The 27923-nt window shown below is 65.3% G+C and overlaps 2 protein-coding genes across 2 annotated transcripts; both read left to right on the top strand.

Moving 5' to 3' along the window:
- Positions 1–916: 916 nt before the first annotated feature.
- Positions 917–15204, top strand: LOC146765420 (uncharacterized). Its single transcript, XM_085560792.1, has 6 exons — positions 917–1713; positions 3063–3357; positions 3566–4367; positions 4528–4573; positions 5951–6062; positions 15066–15204. Exons 1-5 carry the CDS (start codon positions 1413–1415, stop codon positions 6046–6048), a joined length of 1542 nt encoding a protein of 513 aa, XP_085416918.1. The 5' UTR covers positions 917–1412; the 3' UTR covers positions 6049–6062; positions 15066–15204.
- ARHGEF2 (Rho/Rac guanine nucleotide exchange factor 2) lies at positions 14811–27886 on the top strand. Its single transcript, XM_077789415.2, has 21 exons — positions 14811–15216; positions 17247–17314; positions 17435–17498; positions 17783–17912; positions 17992–18101; positions 18174–18320; positions 19347–19597; positions 20582–20707; positions 20963–21080; positions 21163–21420; positions 21630–21706; positions 21789–21958; positions 22103–22170; positions 23050–23238; positions 23417–23518; positions 23602–23666; positions 23772–23813; positions 23928–23978; positions 25518–25910; positions 27094–27280; positions 27361–27886. Exons 1-21 carry the CDS (start codon positions 14859–14861, stop codon positions 27435–27437), a joined length of 3051 nt encoding a protein of 1016 aa, XP_077645541.2. The 5' UTR covers positions 14811–14858; the 3' UTR covers positions 27438–27886.
- The last annotated feature ends 37 nt before the right edge of the window (positions 27887–27923 follow it).

The raw sequence follows: 27923 nt of genomic DNA, 5'->3' as shown, positions 1-27923 counted from the left end.
GCCGGGATTGACTCGTTCCATGCTGGCTTTTCCCAGGAGATGAAATCCCGCCTGGAGCCGGCTGTGCTGGGATTGTCCGAGGTGTGTGATCCGTCTGGAACCGGGACAAGGTGGGGATGTGGGGGCAGCCCCGTGGATTTGGGGTTCAGCCCCATGGATGTGGGGTTCTGCCGGCAGCGGGTTGGAAAAGTGGGAATATTCCGGGGTGGGGAGAAGGAATTCTTGCCTTTGGGGCAGGGAAACTGAGGCACGGAGTCTCCCCCGCCCTGCCCTGCGGTGCTTTGGGGGTGCCCGGTTGAATCATCCATAAATCCCACGGGAAGGATCTCCGGGAGTCAGGAAGGGGCAGTTTGAACCCCAGGGGGATGCGGGGGCTGCTCCCGATCCCTGAAAACCGCTGGGAACGGGAAGCGGGGGGTGCCGAGGGCTGTGGGGGAGGGGGGAGGAGGGAGCGGCTCCGGATTTGGGGAATGGGAGCGGCACCCCCGGGATCTGCGGGAAAAGGGTTAACAGGGAACAGGATCTGCTCCGCCAAGTGGCTCCTGGTTTGTTTGGAGTGCGGGAGAGGAGAGGGAGGGGGAGGGGGCGCAGGGCTGGGACCCCGGGAACCGGGAATCTCCGGGCTGGGACTCGGGAATGGCCGGGACCTCGGGAATTGGGGATGGCCGGGTTGTGCGGAGCTCCTCCAAAACCCGCAGGTAGGTCCGGGGTCACCTGGGGTCACCTGGGGTCACCTGGGGTCACCTCGGGACGGCCCGAGCCCCCCAGAGTCCCCCCCGAGCCCCCCGGCCCTGAGCGCCCAGCCCCTTCCCGGTGTCCCGGACGCTCCAACGGGACACGGCGAGGGCGCCCCCGTCCCCCCGGGGTCCCCCCGAGGTCACGGCCCCGGAGCCGCTCCCTCGTCCCGCCGTGTCCCGGCCGCGGGGGCCGTTCCCACAGCCCCGGGATGGGGATCCCCGACGGTACCGGACGATCCCGGGCGGCCGCTGCCCCCCTAATTCCGCATCACCCCCGGCTCCGAACCCCTCCGGCCCCGGGACGGCTCCGAACCCCTCCGGGGCCGCCGCTCCCGGCGGGAATCCCGGCGGGAATCCCGGCGGGAAGGGCGGGATGGGTCCCCACGGTGCCCTCCCCCGGGACCGGGACAGCCGACCCCGGCCCACCCCACCCCACCCCGGGCATGGGTTTGGCCGCTCCCAGCTCGGTGCCGCTCCCGAAATTCCCGGTCCGCCGTTATCCCGCTGTTCCCGCGTCCCGCTCCAGGGCCAAAGCCGCCCAGGATCGGGGTTTGGGGGGAGCTGCCGCAGGATTCCCCTTCCCCTTTCCCTGGCCCGGAGCTTGGATTCGCATCCTGAGATTCCCACCAGGTTCTGGGAAGCTCCCGCACATCCCGGTTGCTTTTGCGCCCCTGGATGAGCCCCAAAATCTGCGGGGGCCTGGCGGGCTCTCGGGAAGAGCCGTGCCTGCGGTTCTGCCGTGGGAGCTGCCCTGGAGCGATGGCCACGCTCCTCTCCTCATTTTTTTTACACTTCCATATTTATTATTCCACGTTTGTGGCCGATCCCCGGCAGATCCACAAAGGAAAGGGAATTTTTTTTTTTTTTAAATCAGCTGACCGGGCTGGGAATGTAAAAACAGGAAAACGGCTGAGCTCATCCCAGCTCATCCCGGCTCATCCCAGCTCATCCCAGTCCTCTCCCTGTCCCCAGCGGGGTGAGTCCGGCCAGGGCTGGACAAGGATGTGCCAGCCCGGGAATGCTGTTGGGATTTCGGGGATGTGAGACCGGGCTGGGGCACGGGGATCAGGGGGATCCACCTGCAGCTGGCTCGGGATGCTCAGGGGTGCCGGGGTTCTGGGAGGAATGTTGGGGGTCTCAGAGGATGTCGGGATTTTGGGAGGGGGACCAGGATTCCCAAGGGTTTCCCAGTCTCATGTGGCCTTTTAGAGGCTGAAATCCCTCAGATCCCACCCCAAAACCCGCTCAGATCGCATCTCGGATCTCATCCCAAACCTCGCCGTGTTCCCATCCCAAATCCACCCCAGGTCCCATCCAAGGTCCCATCCAAGATCCCATCCCAGATTTCCCAGTCCCTCTAAAGCCTCCTGGGTCCTGTCTCCCCATTCCAGGGGGGTTTATCCCTCCCCTCAGGAGGTGGGAATTTGGGAGTTCAGATGAGCTGCATCCTTGTGGGGGGTCCCATTCTCAATCCTTTTCCTGTTCCCATTCCCGTTCCCATTCCCGTTCCCATTCCCATTCCCGTTCCCGTTCCCGTTCCCGTTCCCATTCTCATTCCCGTTCCCAGTCCCAATTCCATTTCCTTTCCCTTTCCTATTCCCATTCCCGTTCCCATTCCCGTTCCCATTCCCATTCCCCTTCCCATTCCCATTCCCGTTCCCGTTCCCATTCCCGTTCCCATTCCCATTCTCATTCCCATTCCCAGTCCCAATCCCATTCCCATTCCCATTCCCATTCTCATTCCCATTCCCATTCCCATTCCCATTCCCATTCCCATTCCCATTCCCGTTCCCATTCCCATTCCCACTCCCGCTCCCGCTCCCGTTCTCGTTCCCGTTCCCATGCCCCACATTCTCGTTCCCATTTCCCATTCCCGTTCCCGTTCCCATGCCCCACATTCCCGTTCCCATTCCCACTCCCATTCCCGTTCCCGTTCCCATTCCCGTTCCCATTCCCGTTCCTGTTCCCATGCCCCACATTCCCATTTCCCACTCCCGTTCCCGTTCCCATGCCCCACATTCCCATTTCCCGTTCCCGTTCCCGTTCCCATGCCCCACATTCCCATTTCCCGTTCCCGTTCCCGTTCCCGTGCCCCACATTCCCGTTCCCAGCCGCTCTCCTCCCGGCCGGGCTCCGGGCCGTTTAATGAGTAACCAGGCGAGCTCAGCCTCGTGGGGAGGGGGGCTCTGAGCGTCCCCGGGGGCGCTGGGGACCCTCCGGCAGCGGCAGGGCCCCGGGGCGGGGGCAGGGCTCACCTCAGACCCCCCAAATTCATCTCCCGGCCGGGCTGGGCCCCCCCCGACCCCTCCGCGCCCCTTCCCGCAGCGCCCGGTCCTGAGCGGCACCGGGAGCCCACCCGCGACCTGGAGCCCCCCCGAGTCACCCCAGCGCCCTGCGGGGGGGTCCCCGCGGGGCTGCCGCCCCCGCGGCGCCGCTGCGTGTCCGTCCTGGAGCCCGGCACGGCCTGGGATGAGGAGGAGGAGGAGGAGGAGGAAGAGCGAACGCCGCGGGTGTCGCTGCGGAGAGCCGGGGCGCCCCGGAGCTCCCCGGACCCTTTCCGCCGGCACAGCTGGGAGCCGGGGAAGGACCCGCGGGGCATCCCGGGCTACGGCCAGCTCAGGTAGGGGGGACCCCCGTGTCATCCCCCCCCCAAAATCCAGCGGGGTCGGGGATCCTCCTGTGCCCCCGAGCCCCCCAAACCCAGGCGTTGGGACCCTCCGTGCATCCCCACCTCGGTGGGGACGCCCCAGAGTCCCTGCTCACCCCTGGGGGACCAGGCCTGGTTTGGGGGGTCCCCTCTGCTGACGGACCCCGTGTCCCCCCCCCAGCGGGAGCCCCGAGCTCGGCTCCAGCTCGGAGCAGCTGGGGGGGCTCTGCCGGCACCGCCGGGACCCCCGGAGAGCCCCCCTGGTGCACAGCAGCGACGAGCTGGACTCGCTGCTCTCGCAGGACGAGGAGGACGAGGCCGACGTCCGGCGGGCACAGGTGGGACCCTCCTGGCACCCCGGGGTCACCCAGCGCCCACCTGAGCTGGGGAGGGGCCAGGGGACCCCGGCGAGGGGGGCGCTGCGAGAAAGTCGCATCCTGGTGGCTCTGCCATCCATCCTGGGGGGCTTTGTCATCGTCCCGGTGGCTTTGGCATCACCCCGAGGGGTTTTGCCACCATTTGGGGTGAGCCTGTCATCACTTTGGGTGGCTTTGCCATCATCCGAGGTGGCCTTGCCGTTGTCCTGGCGCCCAGAGCGACTTTGCCATTGTCCTGAGAGGCTTTGTCATCACCTCGAGTGGCTTTGCCACAGCCCTGGTGGCTTTGTCGTTGTCCTTGCGCCTCTGCCACCATCCTGGGTGGCTCTGCCACCGCCTCGAGTGGCTTTGCCACCGTCCGGAGTCTCTTTGGGACCAGGACGCTCCTTCCCAGCCCTGTCCCCTGGGAGCAGCTGCCTTTCGGGGCCCGATGCCGGGGAGGGACCCTGCCGGGCCCGGGGAGGGTGGCAGTGCCACTGTCGCTGTCCCCGCTGCAGGAGGACGCGCGGGGGCTCCCGGCGCCCCGGGCCGGCTCCCGCTCCCGGGGCTGGTCCCGCTTCAAATCCGCGTCGCTCGGTGTCATCGCCAGTGTCCCCGGCGAGGAGGGTGAGCCTGTCCCCCGCGGGACCCCCGCGTCCCCCCGGCGCTGTCCCCGCCCCGACCTCCCCGCTAACGACCCGCAATCGATGGCGCTGCCACCGCTGTGAATTGTCACCCCGCGGGCAGCTCCTCGCCACCCTTTTTAAATCCCTTTTCCCTTTTCCAGCTGCCGGAATTCCCCCGTTCGCCTCCCAGCAGAGCCTGCTCAGCGGGTGAGTCCCCTCGTGTCCCCTCCGCGTCCCGTCCCCCCGCGTGGCCCCGCACGGTCCCGTCCCCTCCCCGCGCCTGTCACAGCCCATCGCCGTCCTCATTAGCGCGAACCGCCGCGCCGGGGCTGGCCGGGAGCCCCGCGGGGACGGGGACAGGCCTGGGGACAGGGACAGGGACAGGGACAGCCTTGGGGACAGGGACAGGGACAGCCTTGGGGACAGGGACAGGCTCTGGGGACAGGGACAGGCTTGGGGACAGGGACAGGGACAGGCCAGGGGACAGGGACAGGGACAGGCCTGGGGACAGGGACAGGGACAGCCTTGGGGACAGGGACAGGCCTGGGGACAGGGACAGGGACAGCCTTGGGGACAGGGACAGCCTTGGGGACAGGGACAGGGAGAGCCTTGGGGAAAGGGACAGGCTTGGGGACAGGGACAGGGACAGGGACAGGGACAGCCTTGAGGACAGGGACAGGGACAGCCTTGGGGACAGGGACAGGCCTGGGGACAGGGACAGGCCTGGGGACAGGGACAGGGACAGCCTTGTGGACACGGACAGCCTTGGGGACGGGGACAGCCTTGGGGACGGGGACAGGCTCTGGGGACAGGGACAGGGACAGGGACAGGGACAGCCTTAGGGATGGGGATGGGGACAGGGACAGGGACAGGGACAGGCTCTGGGGATGGGGACAGCCTTGGGGACAGGGACAGGCTCCGGGGACAGGGACAGCCTTGGGGACAGGGACAGCCTTGGGGACGGGGACAGGCCTGGGGACAGGGACAGTCCTGGGGACAGGGACAGCCTTGGGGACAGGGACAGGGACAGTCTTGGGGACGGGGACAGCCTTGGGGACAGGGACAGGGACAGCCTTGGGGACAGGGACAGGCCTGGGTACAGGGACAGGGACAGCCTTGGGGACAGGGACAGCCTTGGGGACAGGGACAGGCTCTGGGGACAGGGACAGGGACAGCCTTGGGGACACGCTGGATGGGGCATTTCCCCCTTCCGAGGTGGCTCGTCCCCCTCTGAGGGTGACTTGGCCCCGTGCGAGGGCACCTTGTCCCCTCTGAGGGTGATTTATCTCCGAGGGTGGCGTGTCCCCCCCAGTGGCGATTTGTCACCCCCAAAAGGGATTTGTCACCCCCAAAGGGGATTTGTCACCCCCAAAGGGGATTTGTCACCCCCAAAAGGGATTTATCCCCTTCCAGGGGGAATTTGTCCCCCCCAGAGGGGGCCGGGGGAGGACAGAGGGGACCGGGGGGGACAGAGGGGGCTCTGTGGCGGCGGAGGGGAGGGGACACGCTCGCTCCTCCCCGTTCCCGGCGGGGACAGAGCGGGATTGTCCGGCGGGATTGTCCGGCGGGATCCTCCTCCTGCAGCGCCGGGAGCCGCGAGCGGCTGGCGGGGGAGGCGGGGACCCCCCCGGGCCGGGAAGGGACCCCCCTGGACAGGACCCTCAGCTTCATCCGCAGGATGACCGGCAAGACAAAGGTGCGGAAAAACGGGAGCGGCGCGGGGATGGGCTGGGCGGGCGCGGCGGGATAACGACGGGATAACAACGGGATAACAACGGGATAACAACGGGATAACGGGATGCGCTCACGGATGCTCTCCCGTGCCTCAGTTTCCCGGCTCCCGCCCCGCTCCATCGCTGCCTGCTTGCCAGATTTTGGGATCTAAAAGAGAGGGAAACGCGGGATGCGCTCAGAGGAGGGATCCCGAGCGGATCCCCCGCGCCCTTCCCAGCCTTTCCCCTCGGGCATGTTTTCCTCCTGCTCCTTCCCCTCCCGTGCCTCAGTTTCCCCCATCTCCCGCCCGCTCCTGAGACGCTTTGGTGACTCGGGGTGGGGTCGCGGGGGGTCCCCCCTCCACCCCCCCGTTTCGGGGGGCTCAGGAGGAGAAACTGAGGCACGAGGGGACACGGCAGCCGGCGGTGGCTTTGTCCGGTTCTGGGGGGGCCGAACCCCGCTCGGCCCCCCCGGGCGGCCCCGATTTGCCGCCGTGCGGAGCCGTTAATCCCTGACCTCCTCCCGCTCCTCCTCCCGCTCTTCCCGCCGGATCCGCCGCCAGCTGTTCCCATCTGGGGGGGCCCCGCGTCCCCCCCGGCTCCGAACCCCGCCCGGAGCCGCCGCGGGGTCCGGAACCGCCCGGCGGGACGGCCCCGGCCCCAGCCCAGCCTCCAGCAGGGCCGGGCCGGCCTGGAATCCGGCGCTCTTCGGGATGTTTATTGGGATTACTGGATGATTTGGTTGGGGTTTTGTAGGGAAAAGGCGCCTGGAAGTCGGGGTGAGCTGGGGCGGGGGTCCGGTTCCGTTTCGGGATGGGGGTGGGAGCGGGAAGGGATCGGTCCCGGTTGGAAAACGGGACGCGGGAGGAATATTCTTCCCGAAACGGCGATTTCGGGAAAAGAACGAATAATCCCGAGAGGGGTCACCCCTTTGGGGGGCTCCACCCGTGGGAACGGCCACCCCCGGGGGCTGCGGAGCCCCGGGTCCGGTCCCGGGGATTCCCGGTGGGACCCGGTTCTGCCGGGGTGACCCCGGGGGTCCCCCGTGACCGGGACCCCCCCCCCCCGTTCTCCCCGCGGCCTCCGTGGGGTTTTCCCGTGCGGATCCACGAGGGAAACGCCGCCGGACCCCGCCGCTCCGGTCCCCCCGAGCGTCCGGAGCCCTCCCCGGGTTTCCTGCGGTGGTTTTTGGGCAGTTTTGGGGGGGAGAGAAGCGAGTCCCGGGCGCGGGTGTGTCCGGGAGGAAACCGGGAATGGGGTGAAAGGGGGAGTGGGAGCCCGTCCCCCTCCCCCAGCCCCGCTCCGGGCCCCCCAGGCTTCCATTCCGCTTTGGTGACCAGGAGTTAATTAAAATGTGCGGTTTAATTAAAATCCGGCCTTGGCAGTCCGGGAAGGAGCCGGGAATGAGTTGGGAATGAGGTGGGAATGAGTCAGAAATGAGGCCCAGCCGCTCCCAGGGATCTGCTCCCAGGGATTTGCTTCCATGGATCTGCTCCCAGGGATTTGCTCCTGTGCATTTGCTCCCAGGGATCTGTTTCCATGGATCCTCCGTGGATTTGCTCCCATGGATCTCCTCCCAGGGATCTGCTCCCATGGATCTGTTCCCATGGATTTACTCCCATGGATTTGCTCCCAGGGATCTGTTCCCAGGGATTTGCTCCTGTGGATCTCCTCCCGTGGATCTGTTCCAAGGGATCTCTTCCCATGGATTTGCTCCCAGGGATCTCTTCCTGTAGATCTGTTCCCATGGATTTGCTCCCAGGGATCTCTTCCTGTAGATCTGTTCCCATGGATTTGCTCCCATGGATTTGCTTCCATGGATCCTCCCAGGGCTCTGCTCCCATCCTGGCCTTGGTACCTTGGATGTTTTCCTGGATCCCAACTTTTCCCCGGGAAAGGCCATCCCACCCCTCTCCCAGCGGATCTGTGGGGTCGTTCCCCTCCTCGGCCGCTGTTTTCCGCAGGGAAACTGAGGCAGCCGGGAAGGGTGGCAGCTCTCCGTGGGCACCGCTGGTTATTTTTATTTTCACATTTCCTGGTTACTCGTTAACCCAGCACTGGCGGCTTCGCTCCTGTCCCCGTGCCGCCGGGCTGGGAAATTCGGAATAAAAGGAGAAAAGGACATTTCATTCCTGCGCATCCCGGAACTCCGGGGGGTGCCTTTGTCCTGGGGCTCCCCGGGTGACGCTTGGGGACTTTGGGATCCCCAAAAATCCACGGCTGGGACTGGGAGCGTTATCTCGGAGCGGGAGCGGGATTTATCTGATGGTTCCTGGCTTATCGGGCTGGAGTTAATGTTCCACCGAGCGGCACCAGCCCCGCTCCCGCTGCCAGGGCCCTCCCCGGCCGCTGCTTTCCCCGGGAAATGCAACATTTCCCTGAAATTGCCATTTTATCCCGACTTTCCATCCCCGGGGAAGCGGCAGCACCCGTGGGGGGCTGTCCCGGAAGGATCCAGCCTGGATTTCTGCAGCTGGGAGCTAAAAACCCCAAAACGGAGGGGAGCAGGGTTGGGATTTGTGACACCCCAAAACGGCGCTTTGGGGCGTGCGGGGCTCGGGGGCTTTGGGAGAGGTGGAATTCCATGGGATTCGCTGCTCCCTTTGGGATTCGCTGCTCCCTTTTGGGATTCCAGTCCTGCAGCCGCGCTGGGATGGGACAGGGGTGTTCCCAAAGGTCGGGGGTTTCCAGGGACTGTGTCGGGGGGGAAACTGAGGCACAGGGAGGAAGGGCTGGACTTGGGGCCACATCCGGGCTGCGGGGCCAGGGCACGGGGGGGCTCCGAGGGGCGATCCCGAGGGATGCTGGGCATGGTCCGATGCTGGGCATGATCCGGGGACAGATTCCAAGGGATGCAGGGACACAGATCCCAAGGGATGCAGGGACACAGATCCCCGGGATGCAGGGACACAGATCCCTCGGATGTTGGAATTCGGATCCCTCGGGATGCAGGGACACAGATCCCTCGGGATGTAGGGACACAGATCCCTGTGGATGTTGGGATTCAGATCCCTCGGGATGCAGGGACACAGATCCCTGTGGATGTTGGAATTCAGATCCCTGTGGATGTTGGAATTCAGATCACTCGGGATGCAGGGACACAGATCCCCTGGGATGCAGGGACACAAATCCCCTGGGATGCAGGGACACAAATCCCCTGGGATGCAGGGACACAGATCCCTCGGGATGCAGGGACACAGATCCCTCGGGATGCAGGGACACAGATCCCTCGGGATGCAGGGACACAGATCCCTGTGGATGTTGGGATTCAGATCACTCGGGATGCAGGGACACAGATCCCTCGGGATGTTGGAATTCGGATTCCTCGGGATGTTGAACACTGATCTTGGGCTCAGCCCAGCCTCTGATCCCTCGGGATTTTTGGGAGCCGATCCCGGAGGAGGGCGCGGAGCCAATCCCGGGGTGACTCGGGGGTGCCAATCCCAGGGATCCCGGCTGGATCCCGGCTGGATCCCGGCGATCCCGGCTGGATCCCGGGGACCCCGCTCGAACAAAGGCCCCGCGGGCAGCACGAGGCCGGCGGGCGGCGCGACCCGCCCCCGGGAGGGCGGGACCGAGAGGGACCGGGCAGGGACCGGGAGCACCGGGAGGGACCGGGAAGGAGCCGGGAGGCACCGGGAGGGCACCGGGAACACCGGGAGGGAGCCGGGAGCGCTCCCTGGATTATGTCCCGGATCGAGTCGCTGTCGCGAGCCAGGAGCGATCGCGCCAAGGTGGGTCCGGCGAGCGCGGCCCCCCCGAGCGGGGTCCCCCCTTTGCCAGCCCTTCCTGGGGTTGGGGGGGCTCTTCCCTCCCTGCTCGGGTTTGGGGGGCAGGGAGGGGTCACCCCATCCCTCACCCCGACTTGGGGGGCTCTGCCCTGCGCCAGGCGGCCGCGGGGATTTGGGGTTTTTTGGGGGGCACGGGGCGATGCTCGGGGCGCGTTACGCGTTTTGGGAGGGAGCGGAGGGCGAGGAGGGGGCGAGGGTCCCCCCAGCGTCTCCCCATTGTGCGGCGGGGGGTGCTGGCCGGTGCAAGGACCCCCTGCCCGCACCCCCCCGGGGACCCCCGTGTGTCCCCCCACAACTTCTCGGCCGCCCCGAACTTCGCCCCGACTCTTCCTCATCCTCCTTTCCGCCGGGGCCGAAGCTTCGCCTGACGCGAGGATGAGGATGAGGAAGTCACCTTCCCCTCCTGCCGGGCGGGGGGAAAAAATTTTTAGGGACCCCCCCCTTCCCTTCCCTCCCACCCCAATTTTATGGCTTCTCATGGAGACAAAGCCCGGCGGGGAGTTCGGGGATGGGGAAACTGAGGCACGGGCCGCTCCGGGAGCGTGGCCGCGGTTCCGACCCCCGTGACCGGGGCTGTGCCGGGGGGGGAGCGTGTGGCAATGCCGGCGTGGCGAAACGCGGGGCGGGGAGGCTCGGGGGGGGCTTTGTGTGCCCGCCGTGCTCGGGCAAAACCGGGCTGGGGGGCCGGGGGGCGATGCTTTGTGCCCCCCCCCCTCCCCGGGCCTCAGTTTACCCCAAAACGGGGATTTTGGGGGGCAGGGAGAGACCCCAGAACCGCCGCTCCCCCCGCCCCGACCGCGCTTGGATGCTCTGAGCTGGTCCGGCCGGGGGGCTTTGGGGGTGCCCCCAGCCCGGAATGGGGTTTGGGGAGCTCGGGAGGGTTTGGGGGGGCTGAGGGGGCGGTTTTGGGGTGATTTTGTACAAGGGGGAAGTGGCTGCTGGTCCCCGCGCCGCCCGGGGGGGGGAAAATGGGTTTTTTTGGTTTTTGGTTAAAGAAAGTTTCGTCCGAGGCGTTTTCGCCCCACCCACGGCCGGGAGAGGCCGGGTGGGGGTCGGGGGGTCGGGGTGAACCCCCCAAGGGATCCCCAAAAGCAGCGGGACCCCGTCCGGGAGGCGATTTTTGGGGAACCCCCCCCTCTCCTCGCCACCCCCGCGGCTTCCCGGGGGGATCCCCACCTGCCTTTGGGGGGGCTCCTGGCAGCGACCCCCTCGGAGCCCCCCAAAACAGCTCAGGGGGGTCCCGCCAGCCCAGATCTGCGCCCCGACATCGGGGGGGGGGGGGCTTCAAACCTCCGAGGGGGCAATTTTGGGGGTTCAGGGGGCCTGGGGGTGGTGTTTTTTGGGGGGATGAACGGCGGGGGTCCCCCCCGTGCTGCCCGCCCGGCCCGGCGGGGTCTTTGTTGCCTCGGCCGTGGCTTTGTTCGCCGCCGGGGCGGCGAGAGGTGGGGGGGGGCTGTCCCCAAAAAGCGGGGGGACCGTCCCCGAAAAGGGGGGAACTTCCCCCAAAAAGGAGAGGGCGCGTCCCCGGCAGCTCCGTGACGCCGTTTCGGGGTTCAGCCCCCTCCGGGCTCTGTGGGTTCTGAGGTGGGGGTTCCCCTCTTCACACCCCGTGCCGCTTTTAGGGTGGGGCGGCTCTGAGGGCGCCCCAAAATCTCCTCCCGAGCCCGGCGCGGAGTTTTCGGGTGCGGAGGGGCCCCGGGCCGGAACAGGAACCCAAAAACCCCCGTCTCTATTTAAAGCACTGAAACTTCCTCCGCCCCCAGCGCCGGGGGGAAGGTGAGGGGGGGTCGGACGTGCGGGGACCCCGAAATTCCGCGCTCGGAGCAGCCGCGTGTCCCGCACCCCGGTTTGTGCGCGGGGTTTGGGGGGTGGGGGTCTTTGTTTTGGGGGGTTTTGGGGGTGCGGGAGGGGCGCGCCCGCTCCCCCCCCACCTTTCCGCGGGTTTTTAGGGCTCCGTGTCCCGCTCGGGGTGCAGCCAAACCCCCAAATTTTCGGTGGTCCCGTCCCCGCTGCAGAAGTGGGGATGTGGGACCCCCCCCCCCAAATTCTCCCAGGGTGATTTTTGGGGTTTTTTGGGGGGCGGCGCTGGTGGGGCGGGTGTGAACCCCCCACCTCCTCTGAGGGTTTTGTCCGGGGGGGATCCCCAAAAACCGGGGAGGGGTCCCGGGCCGGGGGGGGCGGGCAGGAAGCGGCGGCGGCTCCTGCCTTTGTCTGGCGCGGTTCGGTTTCCTTCGCGGGCGGGGGGGCCCAAAACAGGGAGGAAAACACGGAAATCGGCGAGGGAGAAAAGCGGGGAAAGAGGGGGAAAAGTCACGGGGAAAAAGGAGAAAAACGGTCCAAAAAAAAAAAAAAAATAGAGATAAAAAAGTGAGGGGAAAAAGCGGAGAAAAAAAATTAATATGGGATGTAATAAAGGGAAAATGAACAGGGGGAAAAGCAGTAAAGGTGGAAAAATCAGTTTGAAAGGAAAATGCAGTAAAAAGGGGGAAATAAGCATAAAGAAGGAGAAACGGTAAAAAAGGGGGAAGGTAAAAAAAAGGGGGGAATGATAAAAGGGGGAAGAAAATCGGGGTGGAAAAGGAAAGAAAAGCAGAACGATAAAGGAAAGAAAGTGAAGGGAAGGAAAGGGAAAAAATAGAGGGGAAAGGGCGAAAAGAATAAAGGGAGAGCAAGCAAAAAGCGAAGAATGGAAGAAAAATAAAAGCAAGCAAAGAAAGGGAGGGGGGAAAAATCGAAAAGAAATCATAGAAAAACGGAGGGAAATAAAAGCAAAACCCACAAAAGCGGCGCAGCGGAGGGAAAATCAAAGGAAAACAAACAAGCGGGCGGGAACAACCGCGCGGGGCGGATGTCGCGCCGGGGCTCGGGGGGGGGACCGGGACCGGGACCGGGACCGGGACCGGGGCTCCGGGATGTGCTGCTGCTCCTGCGCCCCGTTCCCGGCGGCCGGGGAGGCGGAGGGACCCCGGAGCCGCGAACGGGTGAGCCCCCCGGGCCGCGGGTGACCCCGGGGTCCCGCTCGCCGTCACCGGGGGTCCCGCTGGCGCCTCGCTCCCGCTCCGAGGGGTCCCAAAGGTGCCCGTGGGGTCCCACTCCTGATCTGCGGGGTCCCAAAGGTGCCCGTGGGGTCCCAAAGGTGCCCGTGGGGGGTCCCACTCCTGATCCGCGGGGTCCCAAAGGTGCCCATGGGGTCCCTCTCCTGATCTGCAGGGTCCCAAAGGTGCCCGTGGGGTCCCAAAGGTGCCCATGGGGTCCCACTCCTGATCCTCGGGGTCCCAAAGGTGCCCATGGGGTCCCTCTCCTGATCTGCAGGGTCCCAAAGGTGCCCGTGGGGTCCCAAAGGTGCCTATGGGGTCCCAAAGGTGCCCACGGGGTCTCAGAGGTGCCCGTGGGGGGTCCCACTCCTGATCCGTGGGGTCCCAAAGATGCCCGTGGGGGGTCCCACTCCTGATCCGTGGGGTCCCAAAGGTGCCCCTGGGGGGTCCCAAAGGTGTCCGTGGGGGGGTCCTACTCCTGATCCTCGGGGTCCCAAAGGTGCCCGTGGGGGGGTCCTACTCCTGACCTACGGGGTCCCAAAGGTGCCCGTGGGGTCCCATAGATGCCCATGGGGTCCCAAAGGTGCCCGTGGGGTCCCAAAGGTGTCCGAGGGGGTCCCACTCCTGATCCGCGGGGTCCCAAAGGTGCCCGTGGGGTCCCACTTCTCATCCGCGGGGTCCCAAAGGTGCCTGTGGGGTCCCAAAGGTGCCCGTGGGGTCCCACTCCTGATCCGCGGGGTCCCAAAGGTGTCCGTGGGGGGTCCCACTCCTGATCCGCAGGGTCCCAAAAGTGCCCATGGGGTCCCAAAGGTGCCCGTGGGGTCCCACTCCTGATCTGCGGGGTCCCAAAGGTGCCCACGGGGGGTCCCAAAGGTGCCCATGGAGGGTCCCACTCCTGATCTGTGGGGGTGCCAAAGGTGCCTATGGGGTCCCAAAGGTGCCCGTGGGGTCCCAAAGGTGCCTATGGGGTCCCACTCCTGATCCGTGGGGTCCCAAAGGTGCCCACGGGGGGTCCCAAAGGTGCCCATGGAGGGTCCCACTCCTGATCTGCGGGGTCCCAAAGGTGCCTATGGGGTCCCAAAGGTGCCCACGGGGTCTCAGAGGTGCCCGTGGGGTCCCACTCCTGACCCGCGGGGTCCCAAAGGTGCCCATGGGGTCCCACTCCTGATCCGTGGGGTCCCAAAGGTGCCCATGGGGGGTCCCAAAGGTGCCCGTGGGGGGTCCCACTCCTGATCTGCGGGGTCCCAAAGGTGCCTATGGGGTCCCAAAGATGCCCGTGGGGGGTCCCACTCCTGATCCGTGGGGTCCCAAAGGTGCCCGTGGGGGGTCCCAAAGGTGCCCGTGGGGGGTCCCACTCCTGTCCCTGTTCTTCCTCCCCTCCCTCTCCCCCTCCAGGCTCCCCCGGGGGTCCCTCAGCCCCTCCCCAGCCCGGGGGGGGGTGGGGGGCAGGGACGGGCACCGGGACCCCCTCGGGCCGTGGGGTCGGGGCTTGGGGGGGAGCTGGGGGGTCGCGAGGCGCCGCCGTTTTTGGGGGGCTGTCGGTTGGTGCCCGACCCGCCGGTGCCAGGCACGGCCGGGGGGTGCGGGGGGGCACAAAGGCCTCTCTGTGCCCGTGTCCGGGGTGGTGGGGGGGGGTCCGAGGCGGGCACGGGGACACTCGGGGTGACACCGACTCGCTCCCCTTGGACCCCAAACCGATCCCCCCCACCCCAAACCATCCCCGTGGGTGGGTGTGGGGGGGCTCAGCCAGCTCCCGACCCCCCGTTTTGGGGGGGAAAAAGGGCGAAACCCCCCAGTTTGACTAAAAATAGGTGGTGAGGGGGGCAGGACGATGCCCCCAGCCCCCGCGGGCAGCGTCACCCCCCGGCTGCGCCCCCGCAGCCCGTCCCCATTGGGGCTGGCGGCGGGGAGGGAGCTCGGCAGCCTCCGGTTCTCCGGTTGCCGCGGAGACGGGATGCTGGCGAGCGGCGGCGAGCGCGGCGAGCGGGGCGCTCTGTCCCCGGTCTCCGGGCTCCCCGGAGACCCCCCGGGAGCCGCGGGGCTCCGGCCGCCGCCCGCCCGGCTCCCCGCGGCCATGAGCCGCGTCCCGGCCCCGAGGCAGCCGCCGGGGCGGGCGCGGTGCCGCAGCCCCGTCAGGCGTCCGGTGCCGCTGTCCGGGCAGGGCAAGGACAAGGAGAGGATGAAGGAGGGCAAGGAGAAGGACGCGCGCTACACCAACGGGCACCTCTTCACCACCATCTCCGTGTCCGGCATGACCATGTGCTTCGCCTGCAACAAGAGCATCACGGCCAAGGAAGCGCTGGTGTGCCCCAGTGAGTGCCCAGGGCGGCCGCGAGGGAGATGCCAGCTGCGTGTGCCCGCTGCTGGGCGCTGCCGGGGGGGGTTTGCCAGGGGGGGGGTTTGCCAGGGGGAATGTGCCAGGGCAGGGCTGGCACGGTGGCATCGCTGGGGTGGCTTTGCCAGGGTGGATTTGGTGGGGTGGATTGGCCAGGGTGGATTTGATGGGGTGGATTGGCCAGGGTGGATTTGATGGGGTGGCTTTGCCAGGGTGGATTTGATGGGGTGGCTTTGCCAGGTTGGATTTGATGGGGTGGATTGGCCAGGGTGGATTTGATGGGGTGGATTGGCCAGGGTGGATTTGATGGGGTGGATTGGCCAGGGTGGATTTGATGGGGTGGATTTGCCAGGGTGGATTTGATGGGGTGGATTGGCCAGGGTGGATTTGATGGGGTGGCTTTGCCAGGGTGGATTTGATGGGGTGGCTTTGCCAGGTTGGATTTGATGGGGTGGATTGGCCAGGGTGGATTTGATGGGGTGGATTGGCCAGGGTGGATTTGATGGGGTGGATTGGCCAGGGTGGATTTGATGGGGTGGATTTGCCAGGGTGGATTTGGTGGGGTGGATTTGCCAGGGTGGATTTGATGGGGTGGATTGGCCAGGGTGGATTTGATGGGGTGGCTTTGCCAGGTTGGCTTTTTCAGGGCAGGATTTGATGGGGTGGATTTGCCAGGGCAGGATTTGGTGGGGTGGTTTGGCCAGGGTGGATTTGGTGGGGTGGATTTGCCAGGTTGGCTTTGCCAGGGCAAAATTGCCAGGGTAGCTTTGCTGCAGTGGCTTTGCCAGGCTGGATTTGATGGGGTGGATTTGCCAGGTTGGCTTTTCCAGGGCAGGATTTGGTGGGGTGACTTTGTCAGGCTGGTTTTACCAGGGTGGATTTGCCAGGTTGGCTTTTTCAGGACAGGATTTGATGGGGTCACTTTGCCAGGGCAGGATTTGGTGGGGTGGCTTTGCCAGGTTGGCTTTGCCAGGGCAGGATTGCCACGGAGGCTTTGCTGCAGTGGCTTTGCCAGGTTGGTTTTTCCGGAGTGCAGTTGCCAGGGTAGCTTTGCTGCAGTGATTTTTTTGGGATGGCTCCTCTGGGGTGTCTTTTCCATCATGGTTTTGCCAGGGTGGCAGGGCTGGGGTTGATATGATGGGATGGCTTTTCCAGGTTGGCTCTGCCAGGGCAGAAATGCCAGGGTGGCTTTTCCAGGGTGAAATTTCCAGGGTGGCTTTGCTGGGGTGGCTTTGCCAGGGTGGATTTGCTGGAATGGAATTGTCAGGATGGGTTTTCTGGGGTGGCTTTCTCATGGTGGCTTTGCCAGGATGACATTTCTGCGGTGGCTTGGCCAGGGTGGCATTGCCGCAGTGACTTTTCCGGTGTGGAGTTGCCAGGGTGGCTTTTTCTGGGGTGGCACTTCCATGGCGACTTTGCCGGGGTGGCTTTGCCGCAGTGGCTTTTCTGGGGATGCTTTTTTTGGGATGACTTTTTTTGGGGTGGCTTTGCTGGGGCGGAATTGCTGGGGTGGCTTTGTCGGATTGGATTTGCCGCAGTGGCTTTGCCAGGCGCGGCTTTTTTGGGATGGCTTTTTTTGGGGTGGCCTTGCCAGGATGACTGTGCCACGGTGGCTTTTTTGGGATGGCTTTTTTTTGGGGTGGCTTTGCCAGGATGACTGTGCCACGGTGGCTTTTCCAAGACGCCTTTTCTGGGGTGGCTTTGCCGCATGGGCACCGCAGTGCCCGTTCCCAGAGCCCGGTTCCTCCTGGGTTTGGGAGATGGTTTCTCCAGCCTGGCACATCCCAGCTCCCCGGCGTGGTGGCCCCGGGCTGGCACGGTGCCCTCGGCGCTGGGGCAGCTGCTCCCTGGCAGCTGCAGCTGCGGATGATCCGCATCCACCCGCTTCCCACCGCATCTGCTCCCGTCGCTCTGCCAGAGCTGGGGAGGAGGAGGAGGAGGAGGAGGAGGAGGAGGGGTGGCAGGAGGGTCCCCGTGGCCTCTCCGTCACCTCTCCGTGTCCCCCAGCCTGCAACGTCACCATCCACAACCGCTGCAAGGACACGCTGCCCAACTGCACCAAGGTGAAGCAGAAGGTGAGCGCAGGGACGGGAGCGGCGGGGAGCGAGGGAAGGGGGTGCGGGAATCCATCGGGGACACGCGAGGACAGTGACGCCTCCGAGGACGGTGACGGTGACGCTTCCGCTCCCCCGCAGCAGCAGAAGGCGGCGCTGCTGAAGAACAGCTCAGCCCTGCAGTCGGTGTCCCTGCGCAACAAGAGTGAGTGGGGGGAGCTTCCCTTCCCTTCCCTTCCCTTCCCTTCCCTTCCCTTCCCTTCCCTTCCCTTCCCTTCCCTTCCCTTCCCTTCCCTTCCCTTCCCTTCCCTTCCCTTCCCTTCCCTTCCCTTCCCTTCCCTTCCCTTCCCTTCCCTTCCCTTCCCTTCCCTTCCCTTCCCTTCCCTTCCCTTCCCTTCCCTTCCCTTCCCTTCCCTTCCCCGTCCCCCCTGCACAGCCTGGGGGGTGCCAGGGGGGTCCCAGCACCGCTCCCCCGGTGTCCCCCCCCAGATGCCATCCGGGAGCGCCCCAACTCTGCCATCTACCCCTCGGAGAGCTTCCGGCAGACGCTGCTGGGGCCCCGCCGCGGCCGCCCCTCCTTGTCCCTCTCCAAGAGCGTCTCCACCACCAACATCTCGGGGTAAGGGCAGGAAAGGAGGGGGACGGGCGGATCCGGGGGTGTCCCCAGCGTCCCCATGGTGTCCCACGCCCTCCCGCAGGACGTTCAACGATGACTCCCCCCTGGGCATCCGGCGGATCCTGTCCCAGTCCACGGATTCCCTCAACGTGCGCAACCGCACGCTCTCGGTGGAGTCGCTGATCGACGAAGGTGGGGACGCCGCGGGGACGCGAGGGCGGGGGGGGACACGGGGACCCCGTGTGCCACGGATGTCACCTGCAGGCCCGGACGTCATCCTGAGCCAGCTGCTGAGCGACCTGGAGGCGGACGGGAAGGAGTTCGAGGCGGATTCCTGGAGCCTGGCGGTGGATAACAGCTTCCTGCAGCAGCACCGCATGGACGTCATGAAGCGGCAGGACGTCATCTACGGTGAGGGGACACGGGGACACGGGGATGGGGACACGGGGACGGGGACACAGGGATGCAGGTCAGGGATAAGGCATGGGGAATGTGAGGACAGGAGAGGGATACGGGGCTGGGGCAGACACGAGGATGGGGACGCAGAGATGGGGGACGTGGGGACAGCACAGGGGACACAGGAAGCGGGAATGGGGACAAAGGGACAGGACAGAGGATGCAGGGACAGGGATGCGGTCATGAGGACACAGGGCCAGGCTGGGTGGCTGTCCCTGGGGTCCTGCTCTCCTTCTGTGCTGTCCCTGGGGCTGTGTCCCTGTCCCTGGGGTGCTGTCCCTGTCCCCGGGCTGTGTCCCTGTCCCCAGCTGTGTCCCTGTCCCCGGGGATGCTCTCCCTGTCCCCGTGGATGCTCTCCCTGTCCCCGGCTGTGTCCCTGTCCCTGGGGATGCTCTCCCTGTCCCCAGGGCTGTGTCCCTGTCCCCGGCTGTGTCCCTGTCCCCAGGGTGCTCTCCCTGTCCCCGGTTGTGTCCCTGTCCCCATGGATGCTCTCCCTGTCCCCAGGGCTGTGTCCCTGTCCCCGGGGTGCTGTCCCTGTCCCCGTGGATGCTCTCCCTGTCCCCAGGGCTGTGTCCCTGTCCCCGGCTGTGTCCCTGTCCCCGCGGTGCTGTCCCTGTCCCCAGGGCTGTGTCCCTGTCCCCGGGGATGCTCTCCCTGTCCCCAGGGCTGTGTCCCTGTCCCCGGTTGTGTCCCTGTCCCCATGGATGCTCTCCCTGTCCCCAGGGCTGTGTCCCTGTCCCCGGTTGTGTCCCTGTCCCCATGGATGCTCTCCCTGTCCCCAGGGCTGTGTCCCTGTCCCCGGTTGTGTCCCTGTCCCCATGGATGCTCTCCCTGTCCCCAGGGCTGTGTCCCTGTCCCCAGCTGTGTCCCTGTCCCCGGGGATGCTCTCCCTGTCCCCAGGGCTGTGTCCCTGTCCCCGGGGTGCTCTCCCTGTCCCCGGCTGTGTCCCTGTCCCCTGGTGACCGCGCCGTGCCCCCGCAGAGCTGATGCAGACGGAGCTGCACCACGTGCGGACGCTGAAGATCATGGGCGCCCTGTTCCGCAGGGCAATGCTGGAGGAGCTGCAGCTGGACCCCGGCACCGTCCAGCGCATCTTCCCCTGCCTCGACGAGCTCAGCCGCATCCACGAGCGCTTCCTGGCCCAGCTCCTGGAGCGGCGCCGGGAGTCGCTGGCCCAGGACAGCAACAAGAACTTCGTCATCGACCGCCTCGGTGACATCCTCGTCACCCAGGTGGGCAGGGGGCCGGGAAATCAGGATACAGGGGGTGAGGATGTTGGGGGACCTGGAAGAAGGAATGGGTTCCCAGGAAACCGAGATGCTTTGGGGTGGGGATGCCAGGGATGGCAGGGATTGACTGATGGTGGGGTTTGATGATGGGGAGGTGCCCACTGATGTCCTGCACTCACTGGTGTCCCTGCACTCACTGGTGTCCCTGCACTCACTATTGTCCCTGCACTCACTGATGTCCCTGCACTCACTGGTGTCCCTGCACTCACTATTGTCCCTGCACTCACTGATGTCCCTGCACTCACTGATGTCCCTGCACTCACTATTGTCCCTGCACTCACTGATGTCCCTGCACTCACTGGTGTCCCTGCACTCACTATTGTCCCCTGCACTCACTATTGTCCCCTGCACTCACTGATGTCCCTGCACTCACTGATGTCCCTGCACTCACTGGTGTCCTGCACTCACTATTGTCCCCTGCACTCACTGATGTCCCTGCACTCACTGGTGTCCCTGCACTCACTGATGTCCCTGCACTCACTGGTGTCCTGCACTCACTGATGTCCTGCACTCACTGATGTCCTGCACTCACTGATGTCCCTGCACTCACTGGTGTCCCTGCACTCACTATTGTCCCTGCACTCACTGGTGTCCCTCCTGCACTCACTGATGTCCTGCATTCACTGATGTCCTGCACTCACTGATGTCCCTGCACTCACTGATGTCCCCTGCACTCACTATTGTCCCCTGCACTCACTATTGTCCCTGCACTCACTGATGTCCCCTGCACTCACTATTGTCCCCTGCACTCACTATTGTCCCTGCACTCACTGATGTCCCTGCACTCACTGATGTCCCTGCACTCACTGGTGTCCCTGCACTCACTGGTGTCCCTGCACTCACTGGTGTCCCTGCACTCACTGATGTCCCTGCACTCACTGGTGTCCCTGCACTCACTGGTGTCCCCTCGTCGTTCCCGGTTCCAAGTTCTCGGGCCCGAGTGCGGAGCAGCTGCGCAAAGCCTACGCCGAGTTCTGCAGCAAGCACACCAAGGCGCTCAAGGAGTACAAGGACCTGCTGGCCCGGGACAAGCGCTTCCAGCAGTTCATCCGGGTGGGCTCCGTGGGGACCCCGGGCTGGGGGTCGGGGTCTCCATCCTCTGGAGGGACCCCCGGGATGGGGGTTGGGGTCGCCCTGCGCCTTCCAGGCTTTGTGCCGCGGTGGAAAACCCTTCTCCCAGCTCCATGCCTCAGTTTCCCCGACATGCGTCCCTCCCTTGCTGAGCTCTGGGGGTCTCTGCTTTGGGGGGGTCGCTGATGGGGGGGTTCTCTGCTTTCGGGGGTCCCTGCTGACGGTGTGCCCCCCCAGAGGGTGACACGATCCCCCCTCCTCCGCCGCCACGGCGTCCCCGAGTGCATCCTGCTGGTGACGCAGCGCATCACCAAGTACCCGGTGCTCATCGAGCGCATCCTCAAGAATTCCAAAGGTACCGGGGCAGGTGGGAAGGGGCTGGCACCGGCGCCTTGCGGGGCGGGGCCGGGATTCCAGCTTCCCTCCCCTGCCGGCAGACAACGAAGGGGACTGCGCGGACCTGTCGCGGGCGCTGCGGCTGGTGAAGGAGCTGCTCTCGGCCGTGGACGAGGAGGTTCACGCGTGGGAGCTCCGCGGGCGCCTCTGGGACGTGTTCCGCCGCGTGGATCCCCGCGCCAAGGTGCCGCTGCTCTGGGACAGCCGGCCCGGAGCCTTCGGGAGGGACGAGCTGCTCCGCAGGAAGCTGGTGCACAGCGGGGGGATGCTCTGGAAAACGGCTGCCGGGCGCTTCAAAGGTGCGAAGTGGGGGGGAAAAAAGGGGATTGGGGGATGTCCAGGGATAGTGGGGAAGCTGGCGTGGAATGGGGGTCCCAGGAGAGAGGGGATGCCCGTGGAGCAGGATGCTGGCAGAGCCCCTCTTCTCCACGGCTGAATTCGGGGTCGACCGCGGGACTCGGGGGGGCTCAGCGAGGCGAAGCCCCCCGCTCACCCCGGCTCACCCCAGACGTGCTGGTGCTGCTGATGACGGACGTGCTGGTGTTCCTGCAAGAGAAGGACCAGAAATACACCTTCCCCATGCTGGTGAGCTGCCCCCTCCTCATCCCCAACCTCGCTGGGGCTCCGGGGCAGCGTTCCCCATCGCCGGCGCTCCCCAATCCCGCAGGACAAGCCGGCTGTCATCTCCCTGCAAAACCTGATCGTGCGGGACATCGCCAACCAGGAGAAGGGCATGTTCCTGATCAGCGCCGCCCCGCCCGAGATGTACGAGGTGCACGCGGCCTCCCGCGATGACCGCAACCACTGGATGAAGGTCATCCAGCAGGCCGTCAGCCTGTGAGTGTCCCCGGAGCCCGGCGACGGCTGGGAACCAGCCCCGGACGGCTGGGAATGGCTGGGGAGCCCGTGCTCACGGGGAGGGTGCGGGGGGATGGGGCTGGGGGGTCCTGGCTCTGACCACCCCCATCCCGGCCCTCTCAGCTGTCCAAGCCGCCAGGATTTCCCCCTGATTGAGACGGAGACGGAGGCGTCCTTGCGGAAGCTGAAAGGTGGGGGCTCATCCCTGTTCCTCCCATCCCATTGATCGCATCCCTTTGATCCCATCCCATCCCTTTGATCCCATCCCATCCCATGGATCCCATCCCTTTGATCCCATCCCATTCCATTGATCCCATCCCACTGATCTCATCCCATCCCATTTCATCCCATTGATCCCATCCCATCCCATGGATCCCATCCCATTGATCCCATCCCATTCCATGGATCCCATTCCATCCCTTTGATCCCATCCCATTCCATTGATCCTATCACACTGCTTTCATCCCATCCCATTCCATGGATCCCATCCCATCGATCCCATTCCATCCCTTTGATCCCATCACATCCCTTTGATCCCATTCCATCCCTTTGATCCCATCCCATTCCATTGATCCCATCCCACTGATCTCATTCCATCCCATCCCTTTGATCCCATCACATCCCTTTGATCCCATTCCATCCCTTTGATCCCATCCCATTCCATTGATCCCATCCCACTGATCTCATTCCATCCCATCCCTTTGATCCCATCACATCCCTTTGATCCCATCACATCCCTTTGATCCCATCACATCCCTTTGATCCCATCCCATTCCATTGATCCCATCCCACTGATCTCATCCCATCCCATTTCATCCCATTGATCCCATCCCATCCCTTTGATCCCATCCCATTCCATGGATCCCGTCCCATCCCTTTGATCCCATCCCATCCCTTTGATCCCATCCCACTGATCCCATCCCATCCTATTCCATCACACTGATCCCATTCCATCCCATGGATCCCACCTCATCCCATCCCATGGATCCCACCTCATCCCATCCCATGGATCCCACCCCACTGATCCCACCCCGTCCCCGCTGACCCCAATTCCCGCCGCCCCTCTCCAGAGCGGATGGAGCAGCACGACCGTCAGATCGCGGCGCTGCTGGAGGACAAGGTCGGCATCTTTGCTGACATGCTGGCGCTGGGCAGCGGCTGCTCCGAGCCCCCCCAGGCCCCCCGCGGGACCCCCTTCCCTGGGGAGCCCGGCCGGGCGCCCCGCGGGGACGTGCTGCTGCACGACGCCATCCGGGAAGGTACGGCAGCCCCGGGATTCCGGGATTCGGGAAGCCGAGGTGGGAAGGGGAGCTGCGGGACGTTCTGGGCTGGGCTGGAGATTCCCAGGTGCTCCCGGGATGTCCTGGGACGCTCCAGGGTGGAGATGCTCAGGATGGGGAAACCGAGGCAGGGCTCACGCTGCCCTATCCCCCGCAGTGGAGTGCCTGAAGGAGATTTTCACGGGATGCACCCGGGATCGGGATCAGAACCACAACAACCGCCCCGAGGCCGAGAGCTGCCCCAGCCCCAGCGCCAGCAGTAAGGGGGGACACGGGGAGGGGTCGCTGGGTTGGGGGGACCCCCGGGACCCCCGTTGGGGCTCACCCAACCTTCCCCTGCAGACGGCGACTCCGGCAGCATCAACGGCTCCTTGGAATTCCGGGTGGATCCAGAGGCTGGGCAGCGGGTGAGTTGGGGAGGGGGCGCAGGGGGGCACTGGGGGGCACAGGGGGGCAGCTGGGGACCCCCAGCCCACACTGGGACCCTCGGTGTCACCGCACTCTCTCCGCAGGACGGGAATGGGAACCAAGTCCCGCCGAGGGGATCCCAGGAGGTGAGGAAAGGCTTTTGGGGAGGGGGGTGCTGCTCACCCCACGCTGCCTCGGTGTCCCCCCGGCGCGGCACTCGGGGTTCACCCCCCAACCCCCTCAAACCCTGTCCCCCGCAGGAGATCAACCAGCGCCTGGTGAACCTGTACGGGCTCCTGCTGCGGCTCCAGGTGGGACAGGGGCACAAGGAGGGGGGACCCCTGCCCAGATCCATCCTGCTCCCTGTCCTCTGTCTCCCACTTTGCTCTCCTTTGTCCCCTTCCCATTCCCATCATTGCCCCCTGCTCCCTTTTGCCCTATTCCCCCTTTATTTCCCCCCTTTTTTCTCCCCCTTTTTTTCCTCTTTTCCCCCCCTTTTTCTCCTCCATTTCCCCCCCTTTTCCCCTCCTTTTTTCCCCTTTAATTCCCCTTTTTCCCCCCTTTCCCCATATTTCCCCCCCTTTTTTTCCCCCATTTTCCCCCTTTCCCCCCCTTTTCCCCCCTTTAATTCCCCTTTCCCCCCTTCTTTCCCCTTTTTCCCCCTTTCCCACCTTTTTTCCCCATTTCCCCTCCATTTTCCCCCTTTTTCCCCCTTTAATTCCCCTTCCCCCCCATTTTTTCCCCATTTCCCCTCCATTTCCCCCCTTTTTCCCCCTTTTTCCCCTTTCCCCCCTTTTTCCCCCTTCCCCCCTTTTCCCCCCTTTCCCCCCTTTTTCCCCCTTTTCCCCTCCATTTTTCCCTTTAATTCCCCTTTTTCCCTCCTTTCCCCATATTTCCCCCCCTTTTTTCCCCCATTTTTCCCCCTTTTCCCCCCTTTTTCCCCCTTTTCCCCTCCATTTCCCCCCTCTTTCCCCTTCTTTCCCCCTCTTTCCCCCTTTCCCCTCTCCCCTTTTTCCCCCTTTAATTCCCCTTTTCTCCCCTTTTTTCCCCCTTTAATTCCCCTTTCCCCCCCTTTTTTTCCCCATTCCCCCTCCATTTCCCCTCCATTTCCCCCTTTCCCCTCTCCCCGTTTTCCCCCTTTAATTCCCCTTTCCCCCCCTTTTTTCACCATTCCCCCTCCATTTCCCCCTTTTCCCCCTCCATTTCTCCCCCTTTCCCCTCTCCCTTTCCCCTCCTTTTCCCCCCTTCCCCCCCTTTTTTCCCCATTCCCCCTCCATTTCCCCTTTTCCCCCCTTTTTTCCCCCTTTTCCCCCTTTCCCCTCCTTTTCCCCCCTTTCACCCCCTTTTTCCCCCTTTTCCCCTTCCATTTCCCCCCTCTTTCCCCCTCTTTCCCCCTTTCCCCTCTCCCCTTTTTCCGCCTTTAATTCCCCTTTCCCCCCCTTTTTTTGCCATTCCCCCCTCCATTTCCCCCTCTTTCCCCCTTTCCCCTCTCCCCTTTTCCCCCTTTAATTCCCCTTTTCCCCCCTTTTTTCCCCCTTTCCCCCCTTTTCCCCCCTTTCCCCCCTTTTTTCCCCATTTCCCCCCTCCATTTCCCCCTCTTTCCCCCTTTCCCCTCTCCCCTTTTTCCCCCTTTAATTCCCCTTCCCCCCCCTTTTTTTCCCCATTCCCCCTCCATTTCCCCCTTTTCCCCCTCCATTTCTCCCCCTTTCCCCTCTCCCTTTCCCCCCCTTTCCCCCCTTCCCCCCCTTTTTTCCCCATTCCCCCTCCATTTCCCCCTTCCCCCCTTTTCTCCCCCTTTCCCCTCTCCCTTTCCCCCGCTGCCGTGTTCCCCTGACGCCGCTGTCCCGCAGGTGCAGCTGACGCACCAGGAGGTTCTGCTGGAGCTGCAGCTGCCGGAGGGGCCGCAGCGGCCGCGGCCGCGCCGGGGCTCGCAGCCGGCCGTGCCGGTGAGCGGGGCCGCGGAGCCGGGCCCCGGGGCGGAGCTGGCGCTGCTGCAGCGGCAGCACGGGCTGCTGCAGGAGGAGCTGAGCCGCTGCCGGCAGCTGTGCCACGAGCGGGCGCAGGAGGCGGCGGCGCTGGAGTCGCGCCTGCGGGACAGCGAACGGGAGCGCTCCCGCTTGGAGCGGGAGCTGCAGGAGGCGCGGGGGGCACCGGCGGGGCCGCGGGGCCGGCGGGCGGCCGAGCCCCGGCGCAGGAGCCTCCCGGCCGGGGACGCGCTGTATCTGAGCTTCACCCCACCGCAGGTGGGCGCGGGCTGCCGGGAGCACCGGGGGTACCGGGAGCACCGGGGATACGGGAGCACCGGGGGTACGGGAGCACCGGGGATAAGGGAGCACCGGGAGCACCGGGGGTACCGGGAGCACCGGGGATACGGGAGCACCGGGGTACCGGGAGCACCGGGGATAAGGGAGCACCGGGGATACGGGAGCACCGGGGATAAGGGAGCACCGGGAGCACCGGGGTACCGGGAGCACCGGGGATACGGGAGCACCGGGGGTACCGGGAGCACCGGGGATAAGGGAGCACCGGGGATACGGGAGCACCGGGAGCACCAGGGATAAGGGAGCACTGGGGCTACCGGGAGCACCGGGGGTACCGGGAGCACCGGGAATACGGGAGCACTGGGGCTACCGGGAGCACCGGGGGTACCGGGAGCACCGGGAATACGGGAGCACTGGGGATACCGGGAGCACCGGGGATAAGGGAGCACCGGGGTACCAGGAACACCGGGGATAAGGGAGCACCGGGAGCACCGGGGGTACCGGGAACACCGGGGATACGGGAGCACCGGAGGTACTGGGAGCACCGGGGATAAGGGAGCACTGGGAGCACCGGGGGTACTGGGAACACCGGGGATAAGGGAGCACCGGGAGCACCAGGGATAAGGGAGCACCGGGGGTACCGGGAGCACCGGGAATACAGGAGCACTAGGGATACCGGGAGCACCAGGGATACCAGGAGCACCGGGGTACTGGGAACACCGGGGATAAGGGAGCACCGGGAGCACCGGGGATAAGGGAGCACTGGGGATACCGGGAGCACCAGGGATACCGGGAGCACCGGGGATACCAGGAGCACCGGGGGTACCGGGAGCACCAGGAATACGGGAGCGCCGGGGATACGGGAGCACCAAGGCTACCGGAAGCACCGGGGATACGAGGAGCACCGGGGGTACCGGGAGCACCGTGGATACGGGAGCACCAAGGCTACCGGAAGCACCGGGGATACGGGAGTACCAGGAATATGGGAGCACCAGGGACACCGGGATGTCCGGGGTTACGGGAGCACCAGGGACACCGGGATGTCCGGGGTTACGGGAGCACCGGGGATACGGGAGCACCGGGGGAGCCGCGGGTGAGGATGCGGTGGCTGCGCCACGCGTGGGGGACTCGGGCCTGACCCCCCGGCTCTGTGCCCACCCCGCAGCTGAGCCACGGCAGCCTCCCCCCCGCCGGCCTCCCGTACCACGCCCCCGCCGTCCCCACCGGGGACGAGCTGGGGTTCCTGGTCACCGAGCCCGAACGGCTGCGCGAGGGTGAGGACACCCTGGACGTGCTCCTGGAGGGCGAGGGGGGCTTGGGGAGCCGCCACTCCCCCCCCGCCAGCCCCCGAGGTGGGTCCCCGGTTTAACCCCCCCGTTGGCGTCCCGGTTTTATTTTGGGGGCGGGTGTTAACCCGGAGTTTTTCCCGTAGATTTCCTGAGGATGCAGGATATTCCCGAGGAGGTGGAGAACAGCCAGGAGCTGAAGGAGGGCGACGGGGACAGTTAGGGACCCCCGCAGCCCCCCCGGCACCCCGCGATTCCCCCCAGGACACGCCGGGGGCCGGATCCAGCTGTGGGGAGCCGGATCCAGCTGTGGGGAGCGTTGGGAAAAGCGGGACGGGGACGCTGCTATTCCCACGGGAGCCTCATGGGAACGGGCGGGGGGGTCGGGTCGCCCCCTCCCCTACTCCAGCCCGGGGGAGGAGCAGGGGTGACATCGTGTCCCTCGTCTTCCCGCTGGGATTTATTTATTTATTTGGATGTTTTGGGGTGTGGGAGGTGGCCCCCGGGCGAGGGAACTTCCAGCTCCTGGGGCAGCGGTGACAGTGACCCCCCCTCCCCGATATCGGGGGGCTGCCCAAGGGTGGGGCGGGGAGGGACGGGGTCCCCGCGGAATAACTGTAAAAACAAAGGGCAAAAGAAACGAAAAATATTAAAAAAAAAAAATTTGGAAAAGCCTGCAAATGAAGAGTTTGGAGCCAAAGTGAAGGGG

This window comes from Lonchura striata, chromosome 25 (genome assembly GCF_050655825.1).
Source record: "Lonchura striata isolate lonStrDom1 chromosome 25, ASM5065582v1, whole genome shotgun sequence".
NCBI lineage: Eukaryota > Metazoa > Chordata > Aves > Passeriformes > Estrildidae > Lonchura > Lonchura striata.
This window is presented reverse-complemented; position numbering and strand designations above follow the sequence as displayed.